The sequence below is a fragment of the Heteronotia binoei genome, chromosome 3, assembly GCF_032191835.1.
Source record: "Heteronotia binoei isolate CCM8104 ecotype False Entrance Well chromosome 3, APGP_CSIRO_Hbin_v1, whole genome shotgun sequence".
NCBI lineage: Eukaryota > Metazoa > Chordata > Lepidosauria > Squamata > Gekkonidae > Heteronotia > Heteronotia binoei.
The window spans coordinates 192,601,630-192,628,607 of NC_083225.1; the positions used below are offsets into that span (position 1 = coordinate 192,601,630).

At 52.0% G+C, this 26,978-nt stretch overlaps 1 protein-coding gene across 1 annotated transcript in view; it reads right to left on the reverse strand.

Moving 5' to 3' along the window:
• The window catches only part of POLD3 (DNA polymerase delta 3, accessory subunit), a 50,169-nt gene that overhangs the window by 13,298 nt on the left and 9,893 nt on the right, over nt 1-26,978 (reverse strand). The window contains exons 3-9 of the mRNA XM_060235213.1: nt 25,241-25,343; nt 20,208-20,247; nt 16,418-16,550; nt 13,903-14,170; nt 12,676-12,757; nt 7,329-7,485; nt 6,402-6,505 (exon numbers count right to left, since the gene is read on the reverse strand). Coding sequence (XP_060091196.1) covers nt 6,402-6,505; nt 7,329-7,485; nt 12,676-12,757; nt 13,903-14,170; nt 16,418-16,550; nt 20,208-20,247; nt 25,241-25,343 — 887 coding nt within the window. The remainder of the gene's footprint in view (nt 1-6,401; nt 6,506-7,328; nt 7,486-12,675; nt 12,758-13,902; nt 14,171-16,417; nt 16,551-20,207; nt 20,248-25,240; nt 25,344-26,978) is intronic.

A 26,978-nucleotide genomic window follows, 5' to 3' on the forward strand; every position in this document is an offset into this window, starting at 1 on the left:
GCAGCTGCTGGAATGGCCTTGGGTCAGCCAGAGCTCTCTTCTCTGGGAGAACCGGGTTTGATTCCCCACTCCTCCACTTGACCTGCTGGAATGGCCTTGGGTCAGCCATAGCTCTCTTCTCTGGGAGGACCGGGTTTGATTCCCCACTCCTCCACTTGCAGCTGCTGGAATGGCCTTGGGTCAGCCAGAGCTCTCTTCTCTGGGAGAACCGGGTTTGATTCCCCACTCCTCCACTTGCAGCTGCAGCTTCACAGGGGCATTATGATACTGGCTGATTTGTTTTCAGTTCCCTTCCTAATAATCCCCAGCATGGCGCTGGCCTTTTTTATTGCAACCGCACACTGTCTCGACATTTTCAGTGAGTTATCTACCACGACCCCAAGATCCCTCTCTTGGTCAGTCTCTGCCAGTTCACACCCCATCAACTTGTATTTGTGACTGGGATTCTTGGCCCCAATGTGCATTCCTTTGCACTTGGCCACACTGAACTGCATCTGCCACGTTGACGCCCACTCACCCAGCCTCAACAGGTCCCTTTGGTGCTCCTCACAATCCTCTCTGGTTCTCACCACCCTGAAAGAGCCACATGTGGCTCCAAAGGCACACTCTGGCCACCTCTGTTAAAGGCTAACAAAATTTGTGTTAGGGTGTGAGCTTTCGAGTGTCGCTGCTCACGTCTTCAGTTATCTGCAGAGGCGGGCAGTGACTCACGACAGCTCGCGTCCCTTCCCAAATTTTGCCAGTCTTGAAGTTGCTCCTGCGTTCTTTTCTACCGGTACGAACAGACTCACACAACTACCCATCTTCATCAGCGCCCCCTAGGCAGTGAGGCAAGGGACACTCAAATCCTCCTATCCTGGCTGCTGGAAAAGTGGCAGGACAGCCTTGTGAAGTCCAAGGGAGAGCTGCTGCCATAGGGACAGCCTGGGTGAGCTAGCAAAAGAGACACCTGCTCGCCGTCCTGACTTCTTTGTTAACGAGAACGGTGGAAACTCCGGAGGCGAGGAGAGAACACCCGCCGAGCTTTCTTGGCCGGCCCGCCGCTATGCTTTTGCGCTCAAGCTGCGGGCGCAACACGACGCACATCACCGATGTGAAACCAGCCCGGCTGATTAGGTCAGCGTTGGGAATGATGTCTGGCCTGGGCGTGAGGCCAAGTGACCCTTCAGCAGGTTAAGCGGGGCTCCAGTCAAATGGTGGCTGACTTCCAAGCCCCGGCCAGTGGGTGGCTGTCGCTGGCTTAATTGGCGAGCTGGAGAAATGCAGGCAGCCGGAGACACAGTGGAGCGCAAGAACCTCATGCAAGGAGGCCCAGCGTCCTAAACTACTGACTGCAAAGTGTTTCAGAGAATCTTGTTTTGACCCCGGGGGAAATATTTATGCGATCTGAAGAGAAACCAGTTTGTTTTGACTCTAACCTACACAAGCGTGTGGAAAGTTACAGAGGACAGCTGTCCTAGCCTGCAGTGGAACCTTAAGAACATAAGAGAAGCCGTGATGGATCAGGCCAATGGCCCATCCAGTCCAACACTCTGTGAGTGCCATCAGGAGGTCCATCAGTGGGGCCAGGACACTAGAAGCCCTCCCACTGTGCCTCCCTCCCAAGTAACAAGAATACAGAGCAAGCAATTGGCCTGATCCAACATGGCTTCTCTTATGTTCTTATGTCTAGAGCAAGTGATGCTCTAGACATAAGAACATAAGAGAAGCCATGTTGGATCAGGCCAATTGCCCATCCAGTCTAACACTCTGTGTCACACAGTGGCCAATATATGTGTATGTGGGTGCATACACACACACACACATATATATGCATACATACATATACATGCATACATACACGCACACACACATCTCTCTCTCTCTCTCTCGGCTTGACTTCGCGAACGAAGATTTAAGAAGGGTGCAGTAGTCCACGTCTGCTGCAGGCTCGCTGGTGGCTGACAAGACCAATGCGGGACAGGCAGATCCGGCCACAGTGGCTGCAGGGAAAAGTCTGATTTGGGGTTGGTGCTGTAGCAGTGCGATTCTTCCTCAATCTCCTTTTGTCCTCAAGACCAGCTATGCGTGCGTTCTCAAAGGAAGAGACAGCCTGGTGGATGGTGTGCCTCCATGCTTTGCGATCTGAGGCTAGGTCAGACCACTGGTGATGGTTGATGCGACAGGTGCCAAGGGATTTCTTCAAGGAGTCCTTGTACCTCTTCTTTGGTGCCCCTCTATTTCGATGGCCGGTGGAAAGTTCGCCATACAGAGCAATCTTGGGAAGGCGGTGGTTTTCCATCCTAGAAATATGCCCTGCCCAGCGCAGCTGCGTCTTCAACAGCAGTGCTTCGATGCTTGTAACCTCCGCCCTCTTGAGGACTTCAGTGTTGGTCACAAAGTCACTCCAGTGGATGTTGAGGATGGTGCGAAGGCAGCGCTGATGAAAGCGCTCAAGGAGTCGCAGGTGATGACGGTATAAAACCCACGATTCGGAGCCGTAGATGAGGGTTGTCATCACAACTGCTTTGTAAACATTGATCTTTGTGCCTTTCTTCAGATGCTTGTTGCTCCACACTCTTTTGTGCAGTCGGCCAAATGCACGATTTGCCTTTGCCAGCCTGTTGTCAATCTCCTTGTCGATCTTGGCATCTGAGGAAATGATGCACCCTAGATAGCTGAACTGCTGGACTGTCTTCAGAACTGATTCACCCACAGCGATGCAGGGACGGTGATAATCTTCCTGGGGTGCAGGCTGGTGGAGAACTTCTATCTTCTTCAGACTAACTTCTAGGTCGAATAGCTTGGCAGCCTCTGCAAAGCAGGACGTCATATGCTGCAGAGCTGATACCGAGTGGGAGACGAGTGCAGCATCATCAGCAAATAGTAGCTCTCGGATGAGTTTTTCCATTGTCTTGGAGTGAGCCTTTAGTCGCCTCAGGTTGAACAGGCTGCCATCGGTGCGATAGCGGATGTAGACACCATCGTCATCATCTAGATCTACGGCGGCTCTTTGAAGCATCATGCTAAAGAAGATCATAAAGAGAGTTGGCGCGAGAACGCAGCCTTGCTTTACACCTGTGCCTATTGGGAAGGGCTCCGAGAGGTCGTTGCAGTGTCTGACTTGGCCTCGCTGGTCTTCATGTAGCTGGATGATCATGCTGAGGAACCTTGGGGGACATCCTAAACGTTCCAAGATTTGCCATAGGCCTTTCCTGCTAACAGTATCGAAAGCTTTGGTAAGGTCGACAAAAGTCACATATAGACCCTTGTTCTGTTCCCTGCATTTCTCTTGGAGCTGCCTGAAAACAAATACCATGTCGGTGGTGCTCCTGTTAGCTCTGAAGCCGCACTGGCTCTCTGGGAGGAGTTCTTCTGCAATGGTGGGCACCAGTCTGTTCAGGAGTATTCTGGCAAGGATTTTGCCTGCGATGGAGAGCAGGGTTATCCCCCCGGTAGTTGGAGCAGTCTGACTTTTCTCCTTTGTTCTTGTGTAGAGTGATGATGATTGCATCGCGAAAGTCCTGTGGTAGTTTGCCTTGTTTCCAGCAGGTGACAAGTACTTTGTGAAGTGTGCTATGTAGTACTGTGCCCCCATGCTTCCAGATCTCTGGTGGGATTCCATCAACTCCCGCTGCCTTGCCACTTTTCAGTTGCTTGATGGCTTTAACAGTCTCTTCTAGGGTGGGGATCTCATCCAACTCTGTTTTCACTGGTTGAAGTGGGGTGAGGTGGATTGCTGAATCTTGAACTACGCAGTTGGCACTGAAGAGAGCCTGAAAATACTCCGACCACCGATTCAGTATGGATGCCTTGTCTGTGAGGAGCACTTGGCCGTCTGCACTACGCAAGGGACTCTGAGCCTGATATGATGGGCCATATACTGCCTTCAGGGCTTCGTAGAACCCTCTTAAATCACCAGTGTCTGCACACAGCTGGGTTCTCTCTGCAAGCTTGGTCCACCACTCGTTCTGAATGTCTCGAAGCTTGCGCTGGAGGATGCTACATGCAGCGCGAAAGATTGCTTTTTTCCCGGGACAGGAGGGCTGAGCAAGATGTGCTTGGTAGGCAGATCTCTTTTTCGCTAGTAATTCTTGGATCTCTTGATTGTTCTCGTCAAACCAGTCCTTGTTCTTCCTTGTGGAGAACCCGAGGACTTCTTCAGAGATCAACAGGATGGTAGTTTTTAGGTGTTCCCAGAATGCTTCTGGAGAAGGGTCTGTGGGGCAACTGGGGTCCTCAATTCTTGACTATATACACACACATATATATTGTGGCTAATAGCCACTGATGGACCTCTGCTTCATATTTTTATCGAATTCCCTCTTAAAGCTGGCTATGCTTGTAGCCACCAACACCTCCTGTGGCAATGAATTCCACATGTTAATCACCAATTCCACATGTTAACCTTAGAAACTAGTGAGATTTTGGTAGGAGGAGAAGACTGCAGATGTATACCCTGCCCTTTTCTCTGAATCAGAGACTCAGAGTGGCTTACAATCTCCTATATCTTTTCCTCCCACAACAGATGCCTTGTGAGGTGAGTGGGGCTAAGAGTGCTCTCATAGCACCTGCCCTTTCCAGGACAACTCCTGTGATAGCAATGGCTGATCCCAAGGCCATTCCAGCAGGTACAAGTGGAGGAGTGGGGAATCAAACCCGGTTCTCCCAGATAAGAGAGCTCTGGCTGACCCAAGGCCATTCCAGCAGCTGCAAGTGGAGGAGTGGGGAATCAAACCCGGTTCTCCCAGATAAGAGAGCTCTGGCTGACCCAAGGCCATTCCAGCAGCTGCAAGTGGAGGAGTGGGGAATCAAACCCGGTTCTCCCAGATAAGAGAGCTATGGCTGACCCAAGGCCATTCCAGCAGGTGCAAGTGGAGGAGTGGGGAATCAAACCCGGTTCTCCCAGCTAAGAGAGCTATGGCTGACCCAAGGCCATTCCAGCAGCTGCAAGTGGAGGAGTGGGGAATCAAACCCAGTTCTCCCAGATAAGAGAGCTCTGGCTGACCCAAGGCCATTCCTGCAGCTGCAAGTGGAGGAGCGGGGAATCAAACCCGGTTCTCCCAGATAAGAGAGCTCTGGCTGACCCAAGGCCATTCCAGCAGCTGCAAGTGGAGGAGCGGGGAATCAAACCCGGTTCTCCCAGATAAGAGAGCTCTGGCTGACCCAAGGCCATTCCAGCAGCTGCAAGTGGAGGAGTGGGGGAATCAAACCCGGTTCTCCCAGATGAGAGAGCTCTGGCTGACCCGAGGCTATTCCAGCAGCTGCAAGTGGAGGAGTGGGGAATCAAACCCGGTTCTCCCAGATAAGACAGCTCTGGCTGATCCAAGGCCATTCCAGCAGCTGCAAGTGGAGGAGAGGGGAATCAAACCCGGTTCTCCCAGATAAGAGAGCTCTGGCTGACCCTAGGCCATTCCAGCAGCTGCAAGTGGAGGAGTGGGGAATCAAACCCGATTCTCCCAGATAAGAGAGCTCTGGCTGACCCTAGGCCATTCCAGCAGCTGCAAGTGGAGGAGTGGGGAATCAAACCCGGTTCTCCCAGATAAGAGAGCTCTGGCTGACCCAAGGCCATTCCAGCAGCTGCAAGTGGAGGAGTGGGGAATCAAACCCGGTTCTCCCAGATAAGAGAGCTCTGGCTGACCCAAGGCCATTCCAGCAGCTGCAAGTGGAGGAGTGGGGAATCAAACCCGGTTCTCCCAGATAAGAGAGCTCTGGCTGACCCAAGGCCATTCCAGCAGCTGCAAGTGGAGGAGTGGGGGAATCAAGCCCGGTTCTCCCAGATAAGAGAGCTCTGGCTGACCCTAGGCCATTCCAGCAGCTGCAAGTGGAGGAGTGGGGAATCAAACCCGGTTCTCCCAGATAAGAGAGCTCTGGCTGACCCAAGGCCATTCCAGCAGCTGCAAGTGGAGGAGTGGGGAATCAAACCCGGTTCTCCCAGATAAGTGAGCTATGGCTGACCGAAGGCCATTCCAGCAGCTGCAAGTGGAGGAGTGGGGAATCAAACCCGGTTCTCCCAGATAAGAGAGCTATGTTTGACCCAAGGCCATTCCAGCAGCTGCAAGTGGAGGAGTGGGGAATCAAACTCGGTTCTCCCAGATAAGAGTCCACGCACTTCACCACTACACAAAACTGGCTCTCCAGTTTGATATTGGATTTATATCCTGCCCTATACTCTGAATTTGGAGTCTCAGAGCGGAAGGAAGGAAGGGAGGGAGGAAGAAAGGAAATAGATGGGGAGGGAGAAGTGGAAAGAAAGCAATTTTAACTTTAAACGCATTCCCCAAGCCACCACCTGGCTTGCAGAAGTGATTTAAAGAGAGCAATGCCTTCTCCAAGCCAGCCGAGGGGGTGTGGTGGGGGGCTTTGAGAGGAAGAGTCCCACGGGGCTCCCTTGCCCAGAGCTTCTCCCCGCCTCGTCATACCCTCGTCATCGCTGCTCTCGGACTGAGGACGCTTGATCCGACGCCTCTTTCTCTTCAGGCCTTCGGTCTCCTTCTCATCATCCGAAACCTCTGCCCTCTTTGCTCTGCAAACAAAGCAGATCAAGGAAATTCAGACACATTTGAGGGTTGGTTGCTGTGTGAGACAGGATGGTGGACTGGAGGGACCCTCCCCAGTCTGATCCAGCAGGGCTCTTCTGGTGTTCTTCTCAGGGGAAGGCCTCGGCCTCTCTGCCCTGTTGTTGGCCCTCCAGAGGAACTGGCTTGTCCCTGTGTGAGACAGGAGGCTGGACTAGATGGACCCTCCCTGGTCTGATCCAGCAGGGCTCTTCTGAGGTTCTTCTCAGGGGAAGGCCTCGGCTTCTCTGCCCTGTTGTTGGCCCTCCAGAGGAACTGGCTTGTCCCTGTGTGAGACAGGAGGCTGGACTAGATGGACCCTCCCTGGTCTGATCCAGCAGGGCTCTTCTGAGGTTCTTCTCAGGGGAAGGCCTCGGCTTCTCTGCCCTGTTGTTGGCCCTCCAGAGGAACTGGCTTGTCCCTGTGTGAGACAGGAGGCTGGACTAGATAGACCCTCCCTGGTCTGATCCAGCAGGGCTCCTCTGATGTTCTTCTCAGGGGAAGGCCTCGGCTTCTCTGCCCTGTTGTTGGCCCTCCAGAGGAACTGGCTTGTCCCTGTGTGAGACAGGAGGCTGGACTAGATGGACCCTCCCTGGTCTGACCCAGCAGGGCTGAGCTTTTTAATAGCTTCATCGTCAGGCTGAAACAACCCTCCCATACACCCCCTTACCCACAGTGGGGGCATATAGATGCACCTTTCTGTGTAGACTATTGGATAGTTTTGGTCAGACAAACTTCACTGTTGCCATAATTGTGCATCCCTCAAGGGGGCCACGCAAAGACATTTGGTACCTTTTCTTGTCTTGCTTTGCTTTGGCAGTCTCAGCTTTCTTTCCCGGTTTCCTGGGCTCCGCTGTCTCGGAAGGGGATTTTGTTTCTGCTGGTGAAACGGGGGGCTTGGCTGCCGCTTTGTCTTCCTTCTGCTCTTCCGGCTCAGTGTTGCCTGTGCCTGCAAACAATAGGAGAGTTTTAACTCGTCTCCTTTTGCTTGAAGAAAAACCATAACGAAAGGATGCATGAGGAGGAGGAGGAGCAGACGACAACATTGGATTTGTATTCCACCCTCCACTCTGAATCTCAGAGTCGCTCACAATCTCCTTTATCTTCCTCCCCCACAACAGACACCCTGTGAGGTAGGAAGGGCTGAGAGAACTCTCCCCTTTCAAGGACAGCTCTGCGAGAGCTCTGGCTGACCCAAGGCCATTCCAGCAGGTGCAAGTGGAGGAGACGGGAATCAAACCCGGTTTTCCCAGATAAGAGTCTGCACACTTAACCAGTACACCAAACTGGCTCTCCAGTTTAATATTGTATTTATATCCTGCCCTATACTCTGAATTCGGAGTCTCAGAGTGGTCACAACCTCCTTTATCTCCCCCCCCCCAAAATACACCCTGTGAAGTGGGTGGGGCTGAGAGAACTCCCCCAGAAGCTGCCCTTTTAAGGACAAGTCTGCTAGAGCTCTGGTTGGCCCAAGGCCATTCCAGCAGGTGCAAGCGGAGGAGTGGGGAATCGAACCCGGTTCTCCCAAATAAGAGTCCGCGCACTTAACCCCTACACCAACCTGGCTCTGAGGTAGAAGAGAGGCAATGTAAAGAATTACACAGCAGTGAGTGGGAATCGCAGAGTTTAAAGGGACCTCCAGGGAGAATAAAACCAAGCCAGTGGTGGCAGCTGCTTCTAAGGAGACATTATTTCAACCTGCACAGCCAATCATGCCCCCAATGGCTGGTCAGAAGCCCTGCTGGGAAACAGCCTTACCTACCCCATCTACTTTCTAAAAACCAGCGGCTTTTGTTTTCAGTAGAAAAAGCCCAGCAGGGACTCCTTTGCATATTAGGCCAAACCCTCAGATGCCAAGTCAGCCAGAACCGTGTTCTTGCACATCCCTGCTCAAGAAAAAAGAAAAGAAAAGAAAAAGCCCTGCTAAAAACACTTGGCAGGCGCTAAGAAAGACGCCAGTGGGTACTACGGGGGCCCAGAGGTACCAAACTGGGGAACCCTGACCTAGACATGAGGCAGTTTTAACAGCACTCCAATTTATATGGCTCTAAATTTGTTTCTTTGAGCAGTCTTCAGGGGATGGTGGAAGACAGGAGGCTCTGGCGTGACTTTGTCCATGGGGTCGCAAAGAGTCGGACTGAACAACAACAAAAATTTTGTGTCATTAAGAGCCCCATGGCGCAGAGTGGTAAAGCTGCAGTACTGCAGTCCGAGCTCTCTGCTCATGACCTGAGTTCGATCCCCGGAGGAAGCTGGGTTTTCAGGTCGCCGGCTCGAGGTTGACTCAGCCTTCCACCCTTCCGAGGTCGGTCAAAGGAGTCCCCAGCTTGCTGGGGGGGGGAGTGTAGAGGACTGGGGAAGGCAATGGCAAAACCACCCCGTCAAAAGTCTGCTGTGAAAGCAACGTCACCCCAGAGTCGGAAATGACTGGTGCTTGCACAGGGGACTACCTTTACCTTTACTAAATTTGTTTCGTGGCACCAAGCAGAAGTTTTAAAAAGGTTCTTGCCTGCTCCCACTCTGATCTGCACCCCTTTTCCCTTATTCTCACTTGACTTACTGTAAAGTGCCTGTTTCCCGGAAAGGGGAGAGGAAGCGCGTCTGTTGTGCATGAGTTTTGCTCCCTCTAGTGGTGGGTTGATATCACACACGTTTGTTTTCAATGTATCTCCCTGCAGGTTGAAACTGCATGGTTTTTTTTTAAGGTGGGATCTAAATCTGGATGATGTCCAATCGACCACTAGAGGGAACCACACACCTGCAGAACAGAGGGAAAGAACCCTGAAGCGACAGGAGAGAGGAAAATGAGGATACAGAAAAGCCCACTGAAACCATTACGCGCTCACACCTTTCATCTCCCCCACCAACAACGTTCCTCATATTATAAAGTTCCTGACCTTGCAACCAAAATTATCTTTCTGTCTGCCCTTTTTAACTCCTAACCTAGAACCAGACTGTTAAACGTGCAAAGAATCAGCTCCGAATTTTGTAAAAGGACGAAAGTAAAAATACTTGGGGAAAACCAGGAAGAAGAAAAGAGAACTCTGTGCCTAGCACGCTTCTAAACACGTAGAGGTCGGATGAACACGTCAAGCAGAGCGAGGTGACAGAAGCCCCAGGTAGAAGAGGGAACTGTACCCAGGGCTTTCTTTGTAGCAGGAGCTCCTTTGCATATTAAGCCACACCCTCCCTGATGTAGCCAATCCTCCTGGAGCTGACACAGACCCTGTACTAAGAGCCCTGTAAGCTCTTGGAGGATTGGCTACATCAGGGGGACGTGGCCTAATATCAGGGCTTTTTTGTAGCAGAAACTCCTTTGCCCATTAGGCCACACACCCCTGATGTAGCCAGTCCTCCTGGAGCTTACATAGACCCTGTACGAAGAGCCCTGTAAGCTCTTGGGGGATTGGCTACATCAGGGGGATGTGGCCTAATATCAGGGCTTTTTTGTAACAGAAACTCCTTTGCCCATTAGGCCACACACCTCTGATGTAGCCAGTCCTCCTGGAGCTTACATAGACCCTGTACGAAGAGCCCTGTAAGCTCTTGGGGGATTGGCTACATCAGGGGGACGTGGCCTAATATCAGGGCTTTTTTTGTAGCAGAAACTCCTTTGCCTATTAGGCCACACACCCCTGATGTAGCCAATCCTCCTGGAGCTGACACAGACCCTGTACTAAGAGCCCTGTAAGCTCCTGGAGGATTGGCTACATCAGGGGGACGTGGCCTAATATCAGGGCTTTTTTGTGGCAGAAAGTCCTTTGCCTATTAGGCCACACACCCCTGATGTAGCCAATCCTCCTGGAGCTTACATAGACCCTGTACTAAGAGCCCTGCAAGCTCTTGGAGGATTGGCTACATAAGGGAGACGTGGCCTAATATCAAGGCTTTTTCGTAGCAGAAACGCCTTTGCCTATTAGGCCACACCCCCTGATGTAGCCAATCCTCCTGGAGCTTACATAGACCCTGTACTAAGAGCCCTGTAAGCTCTTGGGGGATTGGCTACATCATCATCATCATCTTATTTGTATCCTGCCCTCCCCGCCGAAGCAGGCTCAGGGCAGCTAACAACATTAAATCAGTACATTAAATTATACAATGATATTCGAAGCAATAACTAATTTAACAATTTAATTAAAATTCTAAAATTAATATCCTGGTGCTATTACAACAGGGGGACGTGGTCTAATATCAGGGCTTATTTGTAGCAGAAACATCTTTGCCTATTAGGCCACACCCCCTGATGCAGCCAATCCTCCTGGAGCAGACACAGACCCTGTACTAAGAGCCCTGTAAGCTCCTGGAGGATTGGCTACATCAGGGGGACATGGCCTAATATCAGGGCTTTTTTTCTAGCAGGAACTCCTTTGCCTATTAGGCCCTTCTTACAGGGCCTGCTGTAAACTCCAGGAGGACTGGCTACATCAGGGGTGTGTGGCCTAATATGCAAAGGAGTTCTTGCTATTAAAAAAGCCCGGATTGTACCACTTTACGCTGTGGGCTGGGTCTGTCATCTCCGATACTCCCCGATGCAAACTCACCCTTTGAAACGATAAAAGCAGCACGTAAGCGAGAAATGTTCCACGACAGGTCGTGTCCTGCTTGGATACTTTTCTGCTTGGGGTACACACGAAGCTTCTTTCTACTGAACCAGACCCTGGGTCCATCGGGGTCAATACTGTCTACTCAGACTGGCAGCAGCTCTCGGGCTGAGGTCTTCCATGTCACCTGTAACCAGGGCCTTTTTTTTGTTGTAGCAGGAACTCCTTTGCATATTAGGCCACACCTCCCGGATGTAGGCTTGCCAATCCCCAGGTCCCAGCGGGGGTTCTTCCGCTTTCCCAGGCTCCTTCCCGCCCCCAGTCAGCTGGCCGGAGGGGGGAAGCCCCGCCCCCAGAGGACCATGTGCCTTTCACCTCCGGAGGCTTCAGTCTTCGATTGGAAAGGCTTCCTCTTGGGATGGGGTGTCTGTGTTACTTTGAAGAAGTTGGCAGGAACTCGTGAGTAGAGAGGCCAATCCCTCACTTCAGAGTCGCCAGAAACGGGGGGGGGGGGAGAGAAACGTCTGCTGAGCACTTCATTATTCCCTATGTGGAGATCGATTCTCATAGGGTGTAATGGGGAATTGATCTGGAGGTTTTGTGGGCTCTGGGGGAGCTGTTTTTTGAGGTAGAGGCACCAAATTTTCAGTATAGTATCTAGTGCTTCTCCCCAAAGTACCCCCCAAGTTTCAAAACGATTGGACCAGGGGGTCCAATTCTATGAGCCCCAAAAGAAGGTGCCCCTATCCTTCATTATTTCCTATGGAAGGAAGGCATTTAAAAAGGCGTGCTGTCCCTTTAAATGTGATGGCCAGAACTCCCTTGGAGTTCAATGATGCTTGTCACACCCTTGTTCCTGGCTCCGCCCCAATGTCTCCTTGCTGCACCCCAATGTCTCCTGGCTCCACCCCCAAAATCTCCTGGCTCCACCCCCAAAGTCCCCAGATATTTCTTGAATTGGCAACCCTACCCTGATGTAGCCAGTCCTCCTGGAGCTTACAGTAGGCCCTGTACAAAGAGCCCTGTAAGCTCTTAGAGGATTGGCTACATCAGGGGTTTGTGGTCTTATATGCAAAGGAGCTCCTGCTACAAAAAAAGCCATTCATCCACCCACCTACGGCTTTTTTGTAGCAGGAACTCCTTTGCATCTTAGGCCACACACCCCTGATGTAGCCAATCCTCCTGGAGCTTACAAGGCTCTTCGTACAGGGCCTACTGTAAGCTCCAGGAGGACTGGCTACATCAGGGAGTTGTGGCCTAATATGCAAAGGAGTTCCTGCTACAAAAAAAGCACTGCTTATAACCTGACTCTTCCTGGGGATTTCGGGGACTGAACTTAGGGATTTCGGTGCACCAAACACTAAGGTTTTCCTTAAGGCTCTGCTCATCCACTTGCAGTAACGGCTTTCAGGACTTTACTGCTCCATTCGCTGCTGCACTAGGAGAGCTTGCAAAAAGCCCCACCGAATTCAGTAAAGCTTGCTCCAAAATAGAGACGCTTATAAGAAATGCCCTGCAAGCCCCTTGGGACGTGAGAAATTCATTGCTACAGCCTGCCTTGAGCCCTCAGGATAGGGAAGGCAAAAGAAGGCGCTTACAGTCCTTATTCATGGCAGCTTTCCCAAAGAAGTTGTTCAGCACGTTTCCTTTTGCGACCGGCTTGCTGCTCGCAGCCGAGGCCTGGAAGGAAAACAAGAAAGCTGGTTAGGAAATTGTTTCTTACGCAGGTGCGGTTGTGAAGTCAAGGTCCCAATTCTCTGAAAACTCTTCTGCAAACCAATAGGATTTGGGTAACAGTCTAGATCAGGGGTGTCAAATGTGCGGCCTATCAGGACCTTGAGCTGCTGGCTGTCATCTGCTTCCTTCTCCCTCTCTCGCGCTTCCTTCTGCATCTCAGCTTGCTTTGCCAGGCTTGCTCAATCGCACAGGAGCTACAGAGCAAAGCCTCTGTTTGCTCCATGGGCAGAGGCTCCTCCCTTGGGGAGGAAGGAGGGGGGGGGGAGAGCTTGCTTTGCCGGGCTCTCTCACACAGCCAAGCCTCTTTTCCTTCTATTGGCTGAGGCTCCTCCCCCTCCCGGTCCCCTGGGGAAGGAAGGAAAGAGCCAGAGCTTCCCTTGCCCAGTTCTCTGGATCCCATGGGAGAGATACTTTTTTTTGCCACTGTGTGACACGGAGTGTTGGACTGGAGGGGCCATTAGCCTGATCCAACATGGCTTCTCTTATGTTCCTAATGTTGAGCTGGAAACTCTTTTGATCTTATTTCAACCCACTGGTTCTGGTCCTACCTTCTGGGGCCACAGAAAACAATTCCATACCACCCTCTATATGACAGCCCTTCAAGTCCTTGATGATCCTATCACCTCTCAACTGCCTCCTCTCCAGGCTAAACATCCCCAGCTCCTTCAACCTTTCTTCATAGGACTCGGTCTCCAGACCCCTCACCATCTTAGTCGCCCTCCTCTGGACCCCTTCCAGCTTGTCTAGATCCTTCTTAAAATGTGGTGCCCAAAACTGAACACAAGACTCCAGGTGAGGTCTTACCAGAGCAGAGTAAAGCGATACCATCACTTCACGTGATCTGGACACTATACTTCTGTTGACACAGCCCAAAATTGCATTGGCCTTTTTATAGCCAACACATCACAGCTGCCTCCTCTTTCTCGTGGTCCTCTGTTCTCCACCTCCCAACCCCAAGGTAGTCAAATGTCAAACGTGCCCAGAGCAAAACTGATTTGCTCCACAAGTCACATGCTGATGAAGGATCCCAAAAACAAAACAGAGAGGGTTGACGACATGCGCACCCCCGCCCCCGTTCGCTAACTTACACTTTGTGTTTCCTTAGTCTCAGTTTTGGATTCTTTGTGTGCGTCCTGGGTTTTGACAACAGGTTTCGCGGCAAACATGCCCATAATGCCCTTGGCCCGCTGGGCGGTCTGTTTCGAGGCGGTGCTTGGGGCGTGGCCATTGGCCACAGCAGCCACGCCAGTGCTTGTGCCACGTGCCACCTGGGAATCCACCTGCGCAGGAGCCTCGGCCTGAGCCATTTCGGCCGCTGTCCGGGCAACTGCAGCAGCGCAGTGGATGGCACTGAACCTGGAGAGAGGGAAGAACAAACTCTTTAGTTGGCTGCTCCACGTTCCCTCCCCACCCTGGAAATTCAAGACTTGTCCAACTCTTAAGAATTGGACAAGCAAAATGCAAGAATATGCTGTCCCCGCAAAACAACAACTAAAAGATAACTGGATTTATATCCCGCCCTTCACTCTGAATCGCAGAGTCTCAGAGCAGCTCACAATCTCCTTTACCTTCCTCCCCGACAACAGAAACCCTCTGAGGTAGGTGGTGCTGAGAGAGATCTCCCAGAAGCTGTCCTTTCAAAGAACTCCTTGGAGAGCTAAGGCTGACCCAAGGCCATTCCAGCAGCTGCAAGCGGAGGAGTGGGGAATCAAACCTGGTTCTCCCAGATAAGAGAGCTCTGGCTGACCCAAGGCCATTCCAGCAGCTGCAAGTGGAAGAGTGGGGAATCAAACCTGGTTCTCCCAGAGAAGAGTCCGCGCACTTAACCACTGCACCAAACTGGCCCTTTCAGGGACAACTCTTGTGAGAGCTATGGTTGACCTATGGCCATTCCAGCAGGTGCAAGTGGAGCAGTGGGAATTCAAACCTGGTTCTCCCAGATAAGAGTCCGCACACTTAACCACTACACCAAACTGGCTCTCACAAAGCAGTTCAATAGGAGATTAAAGGGGAAACAGTCAGTGAAACGATCAGCAGAACATCAGCATTGCAATGCAGGGGGACACCAAACTCCTTCTTAGTCCAAAACAATTATTTAGAAGCACAATAGAAGGCACAGAGAAGGGAAGGGGCTGTGGCTCCACGGCAGAACCTCTGCTTGGCATGCAGAAGGTCCCAGGTTCTATCCTCAGCATTTCCTTTTCTTTTTTTTAAGGATCAGGTAATAGCTGATGGAATACCTCTCTCCCAAAGACTCTGACAAGCCACTGCCAACCCGCTTAGACAATACTGGCCTTGCTGGGCAGTAATACGGGAGGGACCGTGGCTCACTGGCAGAAGGTCTTAGGTTTGAGAAGAAGATGATATTGGATTTATATCCCATCCTCTGAATGTCAGAGCGGTCACAATCTCCTTTACCTTCCCTCCCCACGCACACACACACCAGACACCCTGGGAGGTAGGTGGAGCTGAGAGAGCTTTTATAGCAGCAGCCCTTTAAAGGACAACTCCCATTAGCTCTGGCTGACCCAAAGCCATTCCAACAGCTGCAAGTGGAGGAGTGGGGAATCAAACCCGGTTCTCCCAGATAAGAGTCTGAATACTTAACCACTACACCAAACCGGCTCTCCGGATCACTCAAATCTCCAGTTCGGTGCAGCGGTTGTGTGGACTCTTATCTGGGAGAACTGGGTTTGATTCCCCACTCCTCCACTTGCAGCTGCTGGAATGGCCTTGGGTCAGCCAGAGCTCTCTTATCTGGGAGAACTGGGTTTGATTCCCCACTCCTCCACTTGCAGCTGCAGGAATGGCCTTGGGTCAGCCAAAGCTCTCTTATCTGGGAGAACTGGGTTTGATTCCCCACTCCTCCACTTGCAGCTGCAGGAATGGCCTTGGGTCAGCCAGAGCTCTCTTATCTGGGAGAACTGGGTTTGATTCCCCACTCCTCCACTTGCAGCTGCAGGAATGGCCTTGGGTCAGCCAGAGATCTCTTATCTGGGAGGAACGGGTTTGATTCCCCACTCCTCCACTTGCAGCTGCTGGAATGGCCTTGGGTCAGCCAGAGCTCTCTTATCTGGGAGAACCGGGTTTGATTCCCCACTCCTCCACTTGCAGCTGCTGGAATGGCCTTGGGTCAGCCATAGCTCTCATGGGAGTTGCCCTTGAAAAGGCAGCTGCTATAAAAGCTCTCTCAGACCCAACCACCTCCCAGGGTGTCTGAGGGGGAAGGAAGGGAAAGGCAATTGTGAGTTGCTCTGAGACTCTGATTCAGAGAGAAGGGCTGGGTATAAATCCAATGTCTTCTTCTAAAAGGACCAGGCAGAAGGTGATGGGAAAGACCCAGACAGTCGTTGCTAGTAGACGAGCCAATTCAGTACGACTGCTGCCTACAACAGCAGCAAACTATAGATCAGGGGTGGTCGACGGTAGCTCTCCAAATGTTTTTCCCCTACAACTCCCATCAGCCCCAGCCATTGGCCGTGCTGGCTGGGGCTGATGGGAGTTGTAGGCAACAAAACATCTGGAGAGCTCCCGTTGGCCACCCCTGCTATTGAAGAATCCACCCAGGGCTACAGGAAATCAGTCACGGAAGAGAGGACTCACTTGCTGCAGTTCTGCAGGTTCGCCTTGACAATGTCATAGTCGGTGTTGTACAGGGGGCTGCTGTCCTTCAGCATGGCTTTCTGAATACTGTAGACGTGCACGCTGGCGACGCTGGACAGCTTGGCCTTCAGTGCTGAAAAGGAAACAAAAGGACATAAGAGAAGCCCTGTTGGATCAGGCCAGTGGCCCCTCCAGTCCAACACTCTGTGTCACATAAGAACATAAGAGAAGCCCTGTTGGATCAGGCCAATGGCCCCTCCAGTCCAACACTCTGTGTCACATAAGAACATAAGAGAAGCCCTGTTGGATCAGGCCAATGGCCCCTCCAGTCCAACACTCTGTGTCACATAAGAACATAAGAGAAGCCCTGTTGGATCAGGCCAATGGCCCATCCAGTCCAACACTTTGTGTCACATAAGAACATAAGAGAAGCCCTGTTGGATCAGGCCAGTGGCCCCTCCAGTCCAACACTCTGTGTCACATAAGAACATAAGAGAAGCCCTGTTGGATCAGGCCAGTGGCCCCTCCAGTCCAACACTCTGTGTCACATAAGAACATAAGAGAGGCCATGTTGGATCAGGCCAATGGCCCATCCAGCCCAACACTCTGTGTCACATAAGAACATAAGAGAAGCCCTGTTGGATCAGGCGAATGGCCCATCCAGCCCAACACTCTGTGTCACACAGTAGCCAACCCCGCCCCCCCCAGGTGCCATCAGGAGGTCCATCAGTGGGGCCAAAAGACTAGAAGCCCTCCCACTGTGCCCCCCAAGCACCAAAAATGCAGAGCATCACTGCCCCAGACATAAGAACAGAAGAGAAGCCATGTTGGATCAGGCGAATGGCCCATCTAGCCTAACACTCTGTGTCACACAGTGGCCAAAAAACCCCAGGTGCCATCAGGCGGTCCACCAGTGGGGCCAGGAGACTAGAAGCCCTCCCACTGTGCCCCTTCTCAAGCACCAAGAACACAGAGCATCACTGCCCCAGACTTAAGAGAAGCCATGTTGGATCAGGCGAATGGCCCATCCAGCCTAACACTCTGTGTCACACAGTGGCCAAAAACCCCAAGGTGCCATCAGAAGGTCCACCAGTGGGGCCAGGAGATTAGAAGCTCTCCCACTGTGCCCTCCACAGCACCAAGAACACAGAGCATCACTGCCCCAGACATAAGAACAAAAGAGAAGCCATGTTGGATCAGGCCAATGGCCCATCCAGTCCAACACTCTGTCACACAGTGGCCAAAAAACCCAGGTGCCATCAGGAGGTCCATCAGTGGGGCCAGGAGACTAGAAGCCCTCCCACTGTGCCCCCCCAAGCACCAAAAATGCAGAGCATCACTGCCCCAGACATAAGAACAGAAGAGAAGCCATGCTGGATCAGGCGAATGGCCCATCTAGCCTAACACTCTGTGTCACACAGTGGCCAAAAAAACCCAGGTGCCATCAGGAGGTCCACCAGTGGGGCCAGGAGACTAGAAGCCCTCCCACTGTGCTTCGCACAGCACCAAGAACACAGAGCATCACTGCCCCAGACTTAAGAGAAGCCATGTTGGATCAGGCGAATGGCCCATCCAGCCTAACACTTTGTGTCACACAGTGGCCAAAAAACCCAAGGTGCCATCAGAAGGTCCACCAGTGGGGCCAGGAGACTAGAAGCTCTCCCACTGTGCCCCCCACAGCACCAAGAACACAGAGCATCACTGCCCCAGACATAAGAACAGAAGAGAAGCCATATTGGATCAGGCGAATGGTCCATCTAGCCTAACACTCTGTGTCACACAGTGGGCAAAAAGCCCAAGGTGCCATCAGAAGGTCCACCAGTGGGGCCAGGAGACTAGAAGCTCTCCCACTGTGCCCCCCACAGCACCAAGAACACAGAGCATCACTGCCCCAGACATAAGAACAAAAGAGAAGCCATGTTGGATCAGGACGATGGCCCATCCAGTCCAACTCTCTGTCACACAGTGGCCAAAAAAAACAGGTGCCATCAGGAGGTTCACCAGTAGGGCTAGAAACCCTTCCACTGTGCCCCTCCCCCCCCCAGCACCAAGAATACAGAGCATCACTGCCCCAGACAGTTCCAACAAAAAGCTGTGGCTAATAGCCACTGATGGACCTCTGCTCCATATTTTTATCCAATCCCCTCTTGAAGCTGCCTATGCTTGTAGCCGCCACCACCTCCTGTGGCAGCGAATTGCATTTGTCTGCATCCTTTATAAAGTTTGTATCACCGAGCCTGCTTCGCGGGCAGGGCGGGATATAAATGGAATAAAAAATCAATCCATCGATCTCTGCTCCCCGACGCTACATCGCACGATGCACCCGGCCCGGCCTCACAAGGTCTCGTTTATTTCAGATCCGGCTGTCGTAACAAACGAGCTTCACAATTTTGTCACTACTCATGTGGCTTGCTTTTTACAGGTTGCGATCCAAATCAGAGAGGCTTTTATTAATGCATAGCCCATAGCTATTTTATGTTATTTAACTTTTGCTGGTTTTTAAGATTTTATTACATTCTATAGTGTTACTGTTGGTTTTAAACTATACTGTATTCTCACATTAATGCCAATAAAGGTCTAATGAATGAATGAATGAATGAAACAAACGAGCTCGACGCCCCTGTTCTAATACAACAGACGCTATTTCGGGAGGAGAGTGCCTTCAGAATCCCCGTTGAGCAAGGAAAAGAGCGAAGGCGCACCAAGGCAAGGCGAAGGAACTCAACACAGAACTCAAGCCCGAGATGGAAAGACTCTTCATGCCTTCGGTTCACTTTAAGTGCCTGAGTAGAGTATCCTAGAGCAGGGGTGGCCAACGGTAGCTCTCCAGATGTTTTTTTTGCCTACAACTCCCATCAGCCCCAGCCAGCATGGCCCATGGCTGGGGTTGATGGGAGTTGTAGGCAAAAAACATCTGGAGAGCTACCATCGGACACCCCTGAAATACATCTTTCTCCACCTCTGGGATGTGAACACCAACGCCCGGCTCTCCCCTTCTCCCTCGACCTTGCAGCCGTCTGTAGACTGAAAAGACATCGCCGCTGGGTAAATGCCAGGCTCTTGAACACTGCCAAAAAGGTTGGGGACCTTTGGCCTAGCAGGGGTAGGGAACGTTGGCTCTCCAGATGTTTTCAGCCTACAACTCCCATCAGCCCCAGCCAGCATGGCCCATGACTGGGGTTGATGGGAGTTGCAGGCAAAAAACTTCTGGAGAGCTACCATTGGACACCCCTGAAATACATCTTTCTCCACTTCTGGGATCTGAACACCAACGCCCGGCTCTCCCCTTCTCCCTCGACCTTGTAGCCGTCTGTAGACTGAAAAGACATAAGCAATTCAAGGTCATCGCCGCCGGATAAACGCCAGGCTCTTGAACACTGTTGAACACTGCCAAAAAGGTTGGGGACCATTGGCCTAGCAGGGGTAGGGAACGTTGGCTCTCCAGATGTTTTCTGCCTACAACTCCCATCAGCCCCAGCCAGCATGGCCCATGGCTGGGGTTGATGGGAGTTGTAGGCAAAAAAAACATCTGGAGAGCCACCGTTGGCAACCCCGTCCTATAGCAATCTAGCTGGGGGGTTTTTTTGGCTGTTTTTGCTTGCCCTATGATAACATAACTGAACTTGGTATCCCACATTTATCCATCAATAAATGCTCTGAGCTGCATTTCCCCTTCCAGAAGTATTGGTCTTTTCCAGTAGAGAGTTACACTACAGGGGCTAATGACTGCCAACTGACACATTGCCCAAGACGCTTGCGCTGTCGGAAGTCCAGTTCACCGGGAACCTACCTTCTAGCTGATCTTCTCTCACTACTGCAACCTTGTGGCACTGCAAAGGAAAGACAATCCATAAAAAACACGCATTTTCACGGACTGAGCCAATAGAAAGGTAAAGTAAAGGTTGTCCCCTGCGCAAGCACTAGTCGTTTCCGCCTCTGGGGTGACGTCGCATCACGACGTTTTCACGGCGGACCTTTTTACGGGGTGGTTTGCCGTTGCCTTCCCCAGTCATCTACACTTCCACCCCCAGCAAGCTGAGGACTCATTTGACCGATCTTGGAAGGATGGCAGGCTGAGTCAACCTTGAGCCGGCTACCTGAACCCAGCTTCCGCCGGGATCGGTCAGACTTTTTGTTACGGGGTGGTTTGCCATTGCCTTCCCCAGTCGTCTACACTTTCCCCCCCAGCAAGCTGGGGACTCATTTGACCGACCTCGGAAGGATGGAAGGCTGAGTCAACCTGGAGCTGGCTATCTGAACGCAGCTTCCACCGGGATCGAAGTCAGACTTTTTGTTACGGGGTGGTTTGCCATTGCCTTCCCCAGTCGTCTACACTTCCCCCCACAGCAAGCTGGGTACTCCTTTTACCGACCTCGGAAGGATGGAAGGCTGAGTCAACCTTGAACGGGCTACCTGAACCCAGCCTCCGCCGGGATCGAACTCAGACTTTTTGTTATGGGGTGGTTTGCCATTACCTTCTCCAGTCATCAGCACTTTCTCCCCTGCAAGCTGGGGACTCCTTTTACTGACCCTCGGAAGGATGGAAGGCTGAGTCAACCTTGAACCAGCTATCTGAACCCAGCCTCCGCCGGGAATGAATTCAGGTTGTGAGCAGAGAGTCTGGACTGCAGTACTGCAGCTTTAGCACTCTGCGCCTCGGGGCTGCTTAAGCCAATATACCAGCACTCCAATGCTCGGCACATCTAATCAAATCTTGTGGGTTTCTACGAGGATGTTACTCTCAAGTAAGGAATTTAGGACCATAACCTCAAGACTCCTTCCAGTTCCCCTTCTGTCTTGCAGTTTCAACACTTTTGGCAAACACCCATGCGAACTTGGGTGACCTCTAAACATTTTGTCATCGGTGAGATTTTTTTTTCTTAAGCTCAAGGCTTCTCCTAACCAGACTGGCTAGTAACCCCTACACATAGACAGGGGCATTGTGCAGAAAAAGGTGCATCATACAGATCATACATAAGAAGAGCCCTGCTGGGTCAGAGCAGGGAGGGTCCATCTAGTCCAGCCTCCTGTCTCGCACAGTGGCCAGCCAGTTCCTCTGGAGGGCCTATAACAGGGCAGAGAGGCCGAGGCCTTCCCCTGAGAAGAACATCAGAAAAGCCCCGCTGGGTCAGACCAGGGAGTGTCCATCTAGTCCAGCCTCCTGTCTCACACAGTGGCCAGCCAGTTCCTCTGGAGGGCCAACAACAGGGCAGAGAGGCCAAGGCCTTCCCCTGAGAAGAACATCAGAAGAGCCCTGCTGGATCAGACCAGTGAGGGTCCATCTAGTCCAGCCTCCTGTCTCACACAGTGGCCAGCCAGTTCCTCTGGAGGGCCAACAACAGGGCAGAGAGGCCAAGGCCTTCCCCTGAGAAGAACATCAGAAGAGCCCTGCTGGATCAGACCAGTGAGGGTCCATCTAGTCCAGCCTCCTGTCTCACACAGTGGCCAGCCAGTTCCTCTGGAGGGCCAACAACAGGGCAGAGAGGCCAAGGCCTTCCCCTGAGAAGAACATCAGAAGAGCCCTGCTGGATCAGACCAGTGAGGGTCCATCTAGTCCAGCCTCCTGTCTCACACAGTGGCCAGCCAGTTCCTCTGGAGGGCCAACAACAGGGCAGAGAGGCCGAGGCCTTCCCCTGAGAAGAACCTCAGAAGAGCCCTGCTGGATCAGACCAGGGAGGGTCCATCTAGTCCAGCCTCCTGTCTCACACAGTGGCCAGCCAGTTCCTCTGGAGGGCCAACAACAGGGCAGAGAGGCCGAGGCCTTCCCCTGAGAAGAACCTCAGAAGAGCCCTGCTGGATCAGACCAGGGAGGGTCCATCTAGTCCAGTCTCCTGTCTCACACAGAGGCCAACCAGTTCCTCTGGAGGGCCAACAACAGGGCAGAGAGGCCGAGGCCTTCCCCTGAGAAGAACCTCAGAAGAGCCCTGCTGGATCAGACCAGGGAGGGTCCATCTAGTCCAGGCTCCTGTTTCACACAGAGGCCAGCCAGTTGCTGTGGAGGGCCAACAACAGGGCAGAGAGGCCAAGGCCTTCCCCTGAGAAGAACATCAGAAGAGCCCTGCTGGATCAGACCAGGGAGGGTCCATCTAGCCCAGACTCCTGTCTCACACAGTGGCCAGCCAGTTCCTCTGGAGGGCCAGCAACAGGGCACAGAGGCTGAGGCCTTCCCCTGAGAAGAACCTCAGAAGAGCCCTGCTGGATCAGACCAGGGAGGGTCCATCTAGTCCAGCCTCCTGTCTCACACAGTGGCCAACCCGTTCCTCTGGAGGGCCAACAACAGGGCAGAGAGGCTGAGGCCATCCCCTGAGGAGAACATCAGAAGAGCCCTGCTGGATCAGACCAGGGAGGGTCCATCTAGTCCAGCCTCCTGTCTCACACAGTGGCCAGCCAGTTCCTCTGGAGGGCCAACAACAGGGCAGAGAGGCCGAGGCCTTCCCCTGAGAAGAACATCAGAAGAGCCCTGCTGGGTCAGACCAGGGAGGGTCCATCTAGTCCAGCCTCCTGTCTCACACAGTGGCCAACCCGTTCCTCTGGAGGGCCAACAACAGGGCAGAGAGGCTGAGGCCATCCCCTGAGGAGAACATCAGAAGAGCCCTGCTGGATCAGACCAGGGAGGGTCCATCTAGTCCAGCCTCCTGTCTCACACAGTGGCCAGCCAGTTCCTCTGGAGGGCCAACAACAGGGCAGAGAGGCCGAGGCCTTCCCCTGAGAAGAACCTCAGAAGAGCCCTGCTGGGTCAGACCAGGGAGGGTACATGTCGTCCAGCCTCCTGTCTAACTCAGTGGCCAGCCAGTTCCTCTGGAGAACCAGCAACAGGGCAGAGAGGCCGAGGCCTTCCCCTGAGAAGAACCTCAGAAGAGCCCTGCTGGGTCAGACCAGGGAGGGTACATGTCGTCCAGCCTCCTGTCTAACTCAGTGGCCAGCCAGTTCCTCTGGAGAACCAGCAACAGGGCAGAGAGGCCGAGGCCTTCCCCTGAGGAGAACCTCAGAAGAGCCCTGTTGGATCAGACCAGTGAGGGTCCATCTAGTCCAGCCTCCTGTCTCACACAGTGGCCAACCAATCCCTCTAGAGGGCCAACAACAGCCCATAGAGGCCAAGGCCTTCCCCCGATGTTGCCTTCTGGCTCGGGGATTCAGTGGTTTATGAATGGGAAGATTTCCCTAAGTCACTACAGCTAGTAGCCATATAAGAACATAAGAGAAGCCATGTTGGATCAGGCTAATGGCCCATCCAGTCCAACATTCTGTGTCACACAGTGGCCAAAAAACCCCCGGTGCCACCAGGAGGTCCATCAGTGGGGCCAGGACACTAGAAGCATTCCCATCATTGCCCCTCCCAAGCACCAAGAATACAGAGCATCACTGTCCCAGACATAAGAATGTAAGAGAAGCCATGCTGGATTAGGCCAATGGCCCATCCAGTCCAACACTCTATGTCACACAGTGGCCGAAAAACCCAGTGCCTCTGAATGGGACGATTCCCCTAAGTCACTACAGCTAGTAGCCATATAAGAACATAAGAGAAGCCATATTGGATCAGGCCAATGGCCCATCCAGTCCAACATTCTGTGTCACACAGTGGCCAAAAAACCCCAGGTGCCATCAGAAGGTTCATCAGTGGGGTTAGGACACTAGAAGCCTCCCACTGTTGCCCCTCCCAAGCACCAAGAATGCAGAGCATTACAGCCCCAGACAGAGAGTTCCAACAATACACTGTGGCTAATAGCCACTGATGGACCTCTGCTCCATATACTGATCCAATCCCCTCTTGAAGCTGGCGATGCCTTTAGCTGCCACCACCCCCTGTGGCAGTGAATCCCACGTGTTAATCACCCTTTGGGTGAAGAAGTACTTCCTTTTATCCATTCTAACTCGACTGCTCAGCAATTTAATTGAATGCCCACGAGTTCTTGTATTGTGAGAAAGGGAGAAAAGTACTTCTTTCTCTGTCTTCTCCATCCCATGCAAAATCTTGTAATCCTCTATCACATCACCCCCCCACAGTCAACGTTTCTCCAAGCTAAAGAGCCCCAAGCAGATCTAACATGAGATGGATTAACTTCATCAAGGAAGCCCCAGGGGCCCTTGGTTTGCAAAACCTGAGCAAGGCTGTAAACGAGAGGGTGCTTTCGAAGTCCTTTATTCACAGGATCGTTAAGTCAGAAGCGACTTGACAGCAGGTGTCATGATCCTGGGCCTAGCAAGGCCTGCAGGCCCCAGGGAAGCCTGCTTAGGAGTTACTGGGAAGAGCCTACATCTCCCAGGATCCCCTCTGTCCCTCTGACTGGGCAGCGAGGGTTTTGAAGGGAAACAGGCCCAGAGAGGGGTGGGGCCTGGGAAGAGAATATATAAAGGCCAAGCCCAGGAAGTGGGTTTTCTTTTCCTAGGAGGCAGAGCTGAGGAAGAGCTGCTGCCAGGGAGAGATCCCCACCCTGTGAGGTAGGGTGAGTAGGCCCAGGTCTGACGGACAGTTGAGGGACAGTAAGTTTAGACGCGTTAGGGCATTTGGTTATTTTTCCCTTTTACTGTTTTATGCACCTTTTTTGTTATATTGCACTGACCTTTTAATAAACCCTTTCCCCCCTTCCTGTTAACTCCGTTCCTCACGCTTATTATTTGGTCTTTGCTACAGGAAGCCTGAAGGGCTTGGGAGGGGACTCTGGGCCTTCTCAAGGGAGACCCTTAACCCAGAGTGGTGGCAGCAATTGGTAAGACGCCCCCCTGAGTCTTGACAGCAGGTAACACACACCAGTTTACCACACACAGCAGCTTTGTATAAATGTAAAACATTTGTGCTCACGTCAGAGGAAGGGAAATACTCACCGTGTGCCCATTCTGAACAATGTTTCCTGCCACCAAGTAGACGACATGCAGCTGGGCTCCTGAATTCTCCTTTCGCTTCCTTTCCACATAATCATACAGCATCCTGGCAGGGAAAAAAAAATACCAAAGCTATTAAGAAGGGGCCGAACTCTGCATTTTTATCAAAGATTTCAGGTTTTCACGGCTGGTAACATCATTAGGGTTTGTAGAATCTTTCGGGCTCAAGTGCCGTGTTCTACTGGAGAAAGTTTTCCTTCCAGACGTTTCGTTCTCAGCTGCGGAGAACATCCTCAGTGGCGTTGCAGCCCGAGCAGGCGCTCTTGACCTTCACTCAATGCACAGCAGCCAAGAAGGTCAGAGCGCCTGCTCCGGCTGCAACGCCACTGAGGATGTTCTCAGCAGCTGAGAACGAAACATCTGGAAGGAAAACTTTCTCCAGTAGAACATGGCACTTGAGCCCGAAAGATTCTACAGACCCTAATCTTTGCATTTTTATTCAACGCCTCGGCACCCGCTCACTTACAAACTGCTTAAAGCAAAAGTCAGCTCAGAGGCTGGAACATACTGGGTTGGAGCACAAAGCTATTTGAACAGCACGTTCTATTCTATTCTAACAACCTGCTTCTGAATTCTGCCGCTGCAAGCAGAGGCTCACACGTCTGAGTGCTTTTCCACGCCAAGGAATTCTCTTCCTGTAGCAAACTAGCCTGTGAAGAGCGTTCTCGCCTGCTTTGGTTTCCCTGGCATGTTGGTTTTCTACTTGCAGAGAATTTATTTTTGTATCGAGGAGCAGTCGTGAGACAGCCTGCCTCCAGTCTGGAAGGCTACAAGCAAGAAAGAGGTTTACTACTTTTGATGCTGCTCTCAAGCACTAGGCCTAGGATTATACGCTGAGGCCCGAATTATCACCAAAATACCTGCCTATACTGTCAAGTCTGCTTAAAACTTTGCTCAAGTCTGTGTTCAATCTATGGTTCAGGAAAGAGCATCCTGGGTAAAGCCACACTGTACTCCAATGCTGCTAGCTTAACCTCACCTCACCCCCCTCCTTTTCCTTTGTTATGTAGTATTGCTTTGAAATGGGAATATGTGAGCAGTTTATCTGAGCCTTCTCAGGCTTGGCACTGGGGGAGGTTGGAGCCAGAGACGCTCAAGGTCAAACCGGGCCTGAGAAAGAAATTGTAACATCAGTGTGTGAATGTGCCCTGCATAGTACCCCTCCCTAAAGAATCCTTTTGAAGGGCACCTTATATGATTGCATTCTACTGTATGATCTTTAGTCTTTCAATCTCACTGTAGTCGAGAACTATGATATCAATAAACTAGTTACTTTGTTTCAACGAAGACTCGTTATTGAATCAGCCGACTTGACATATACTGATACAACTGAGTGGTGAGATGAAGAAATAAAAAGGGCAAGCGTTTGACAGAGCGTTTGACACTGTCTTCATCAACAGTTCTCATGACAACAGAAGATGAGGATGAAGCTGATATTGGATTTATATCCCGCCCTCCACTCTGAATCTCAGAGCAGTTTACAATCTCCTTTATCTTCCTCCCCCACGACAGACACCCTGTGAGGTAGGTGGAGCTGAGAGGGCTCTCACAGCAGCTGCTCTTTCAAGGACAACTCCTGTGAGAGCTATGGCTGACCCAAGGCCATTCCAGCAGTTGCAAGTGGAGGAGTGGGGAATCAAAGCCAGTTCTCCCAGATAAGAGTCCGCGCACTTAACCACTA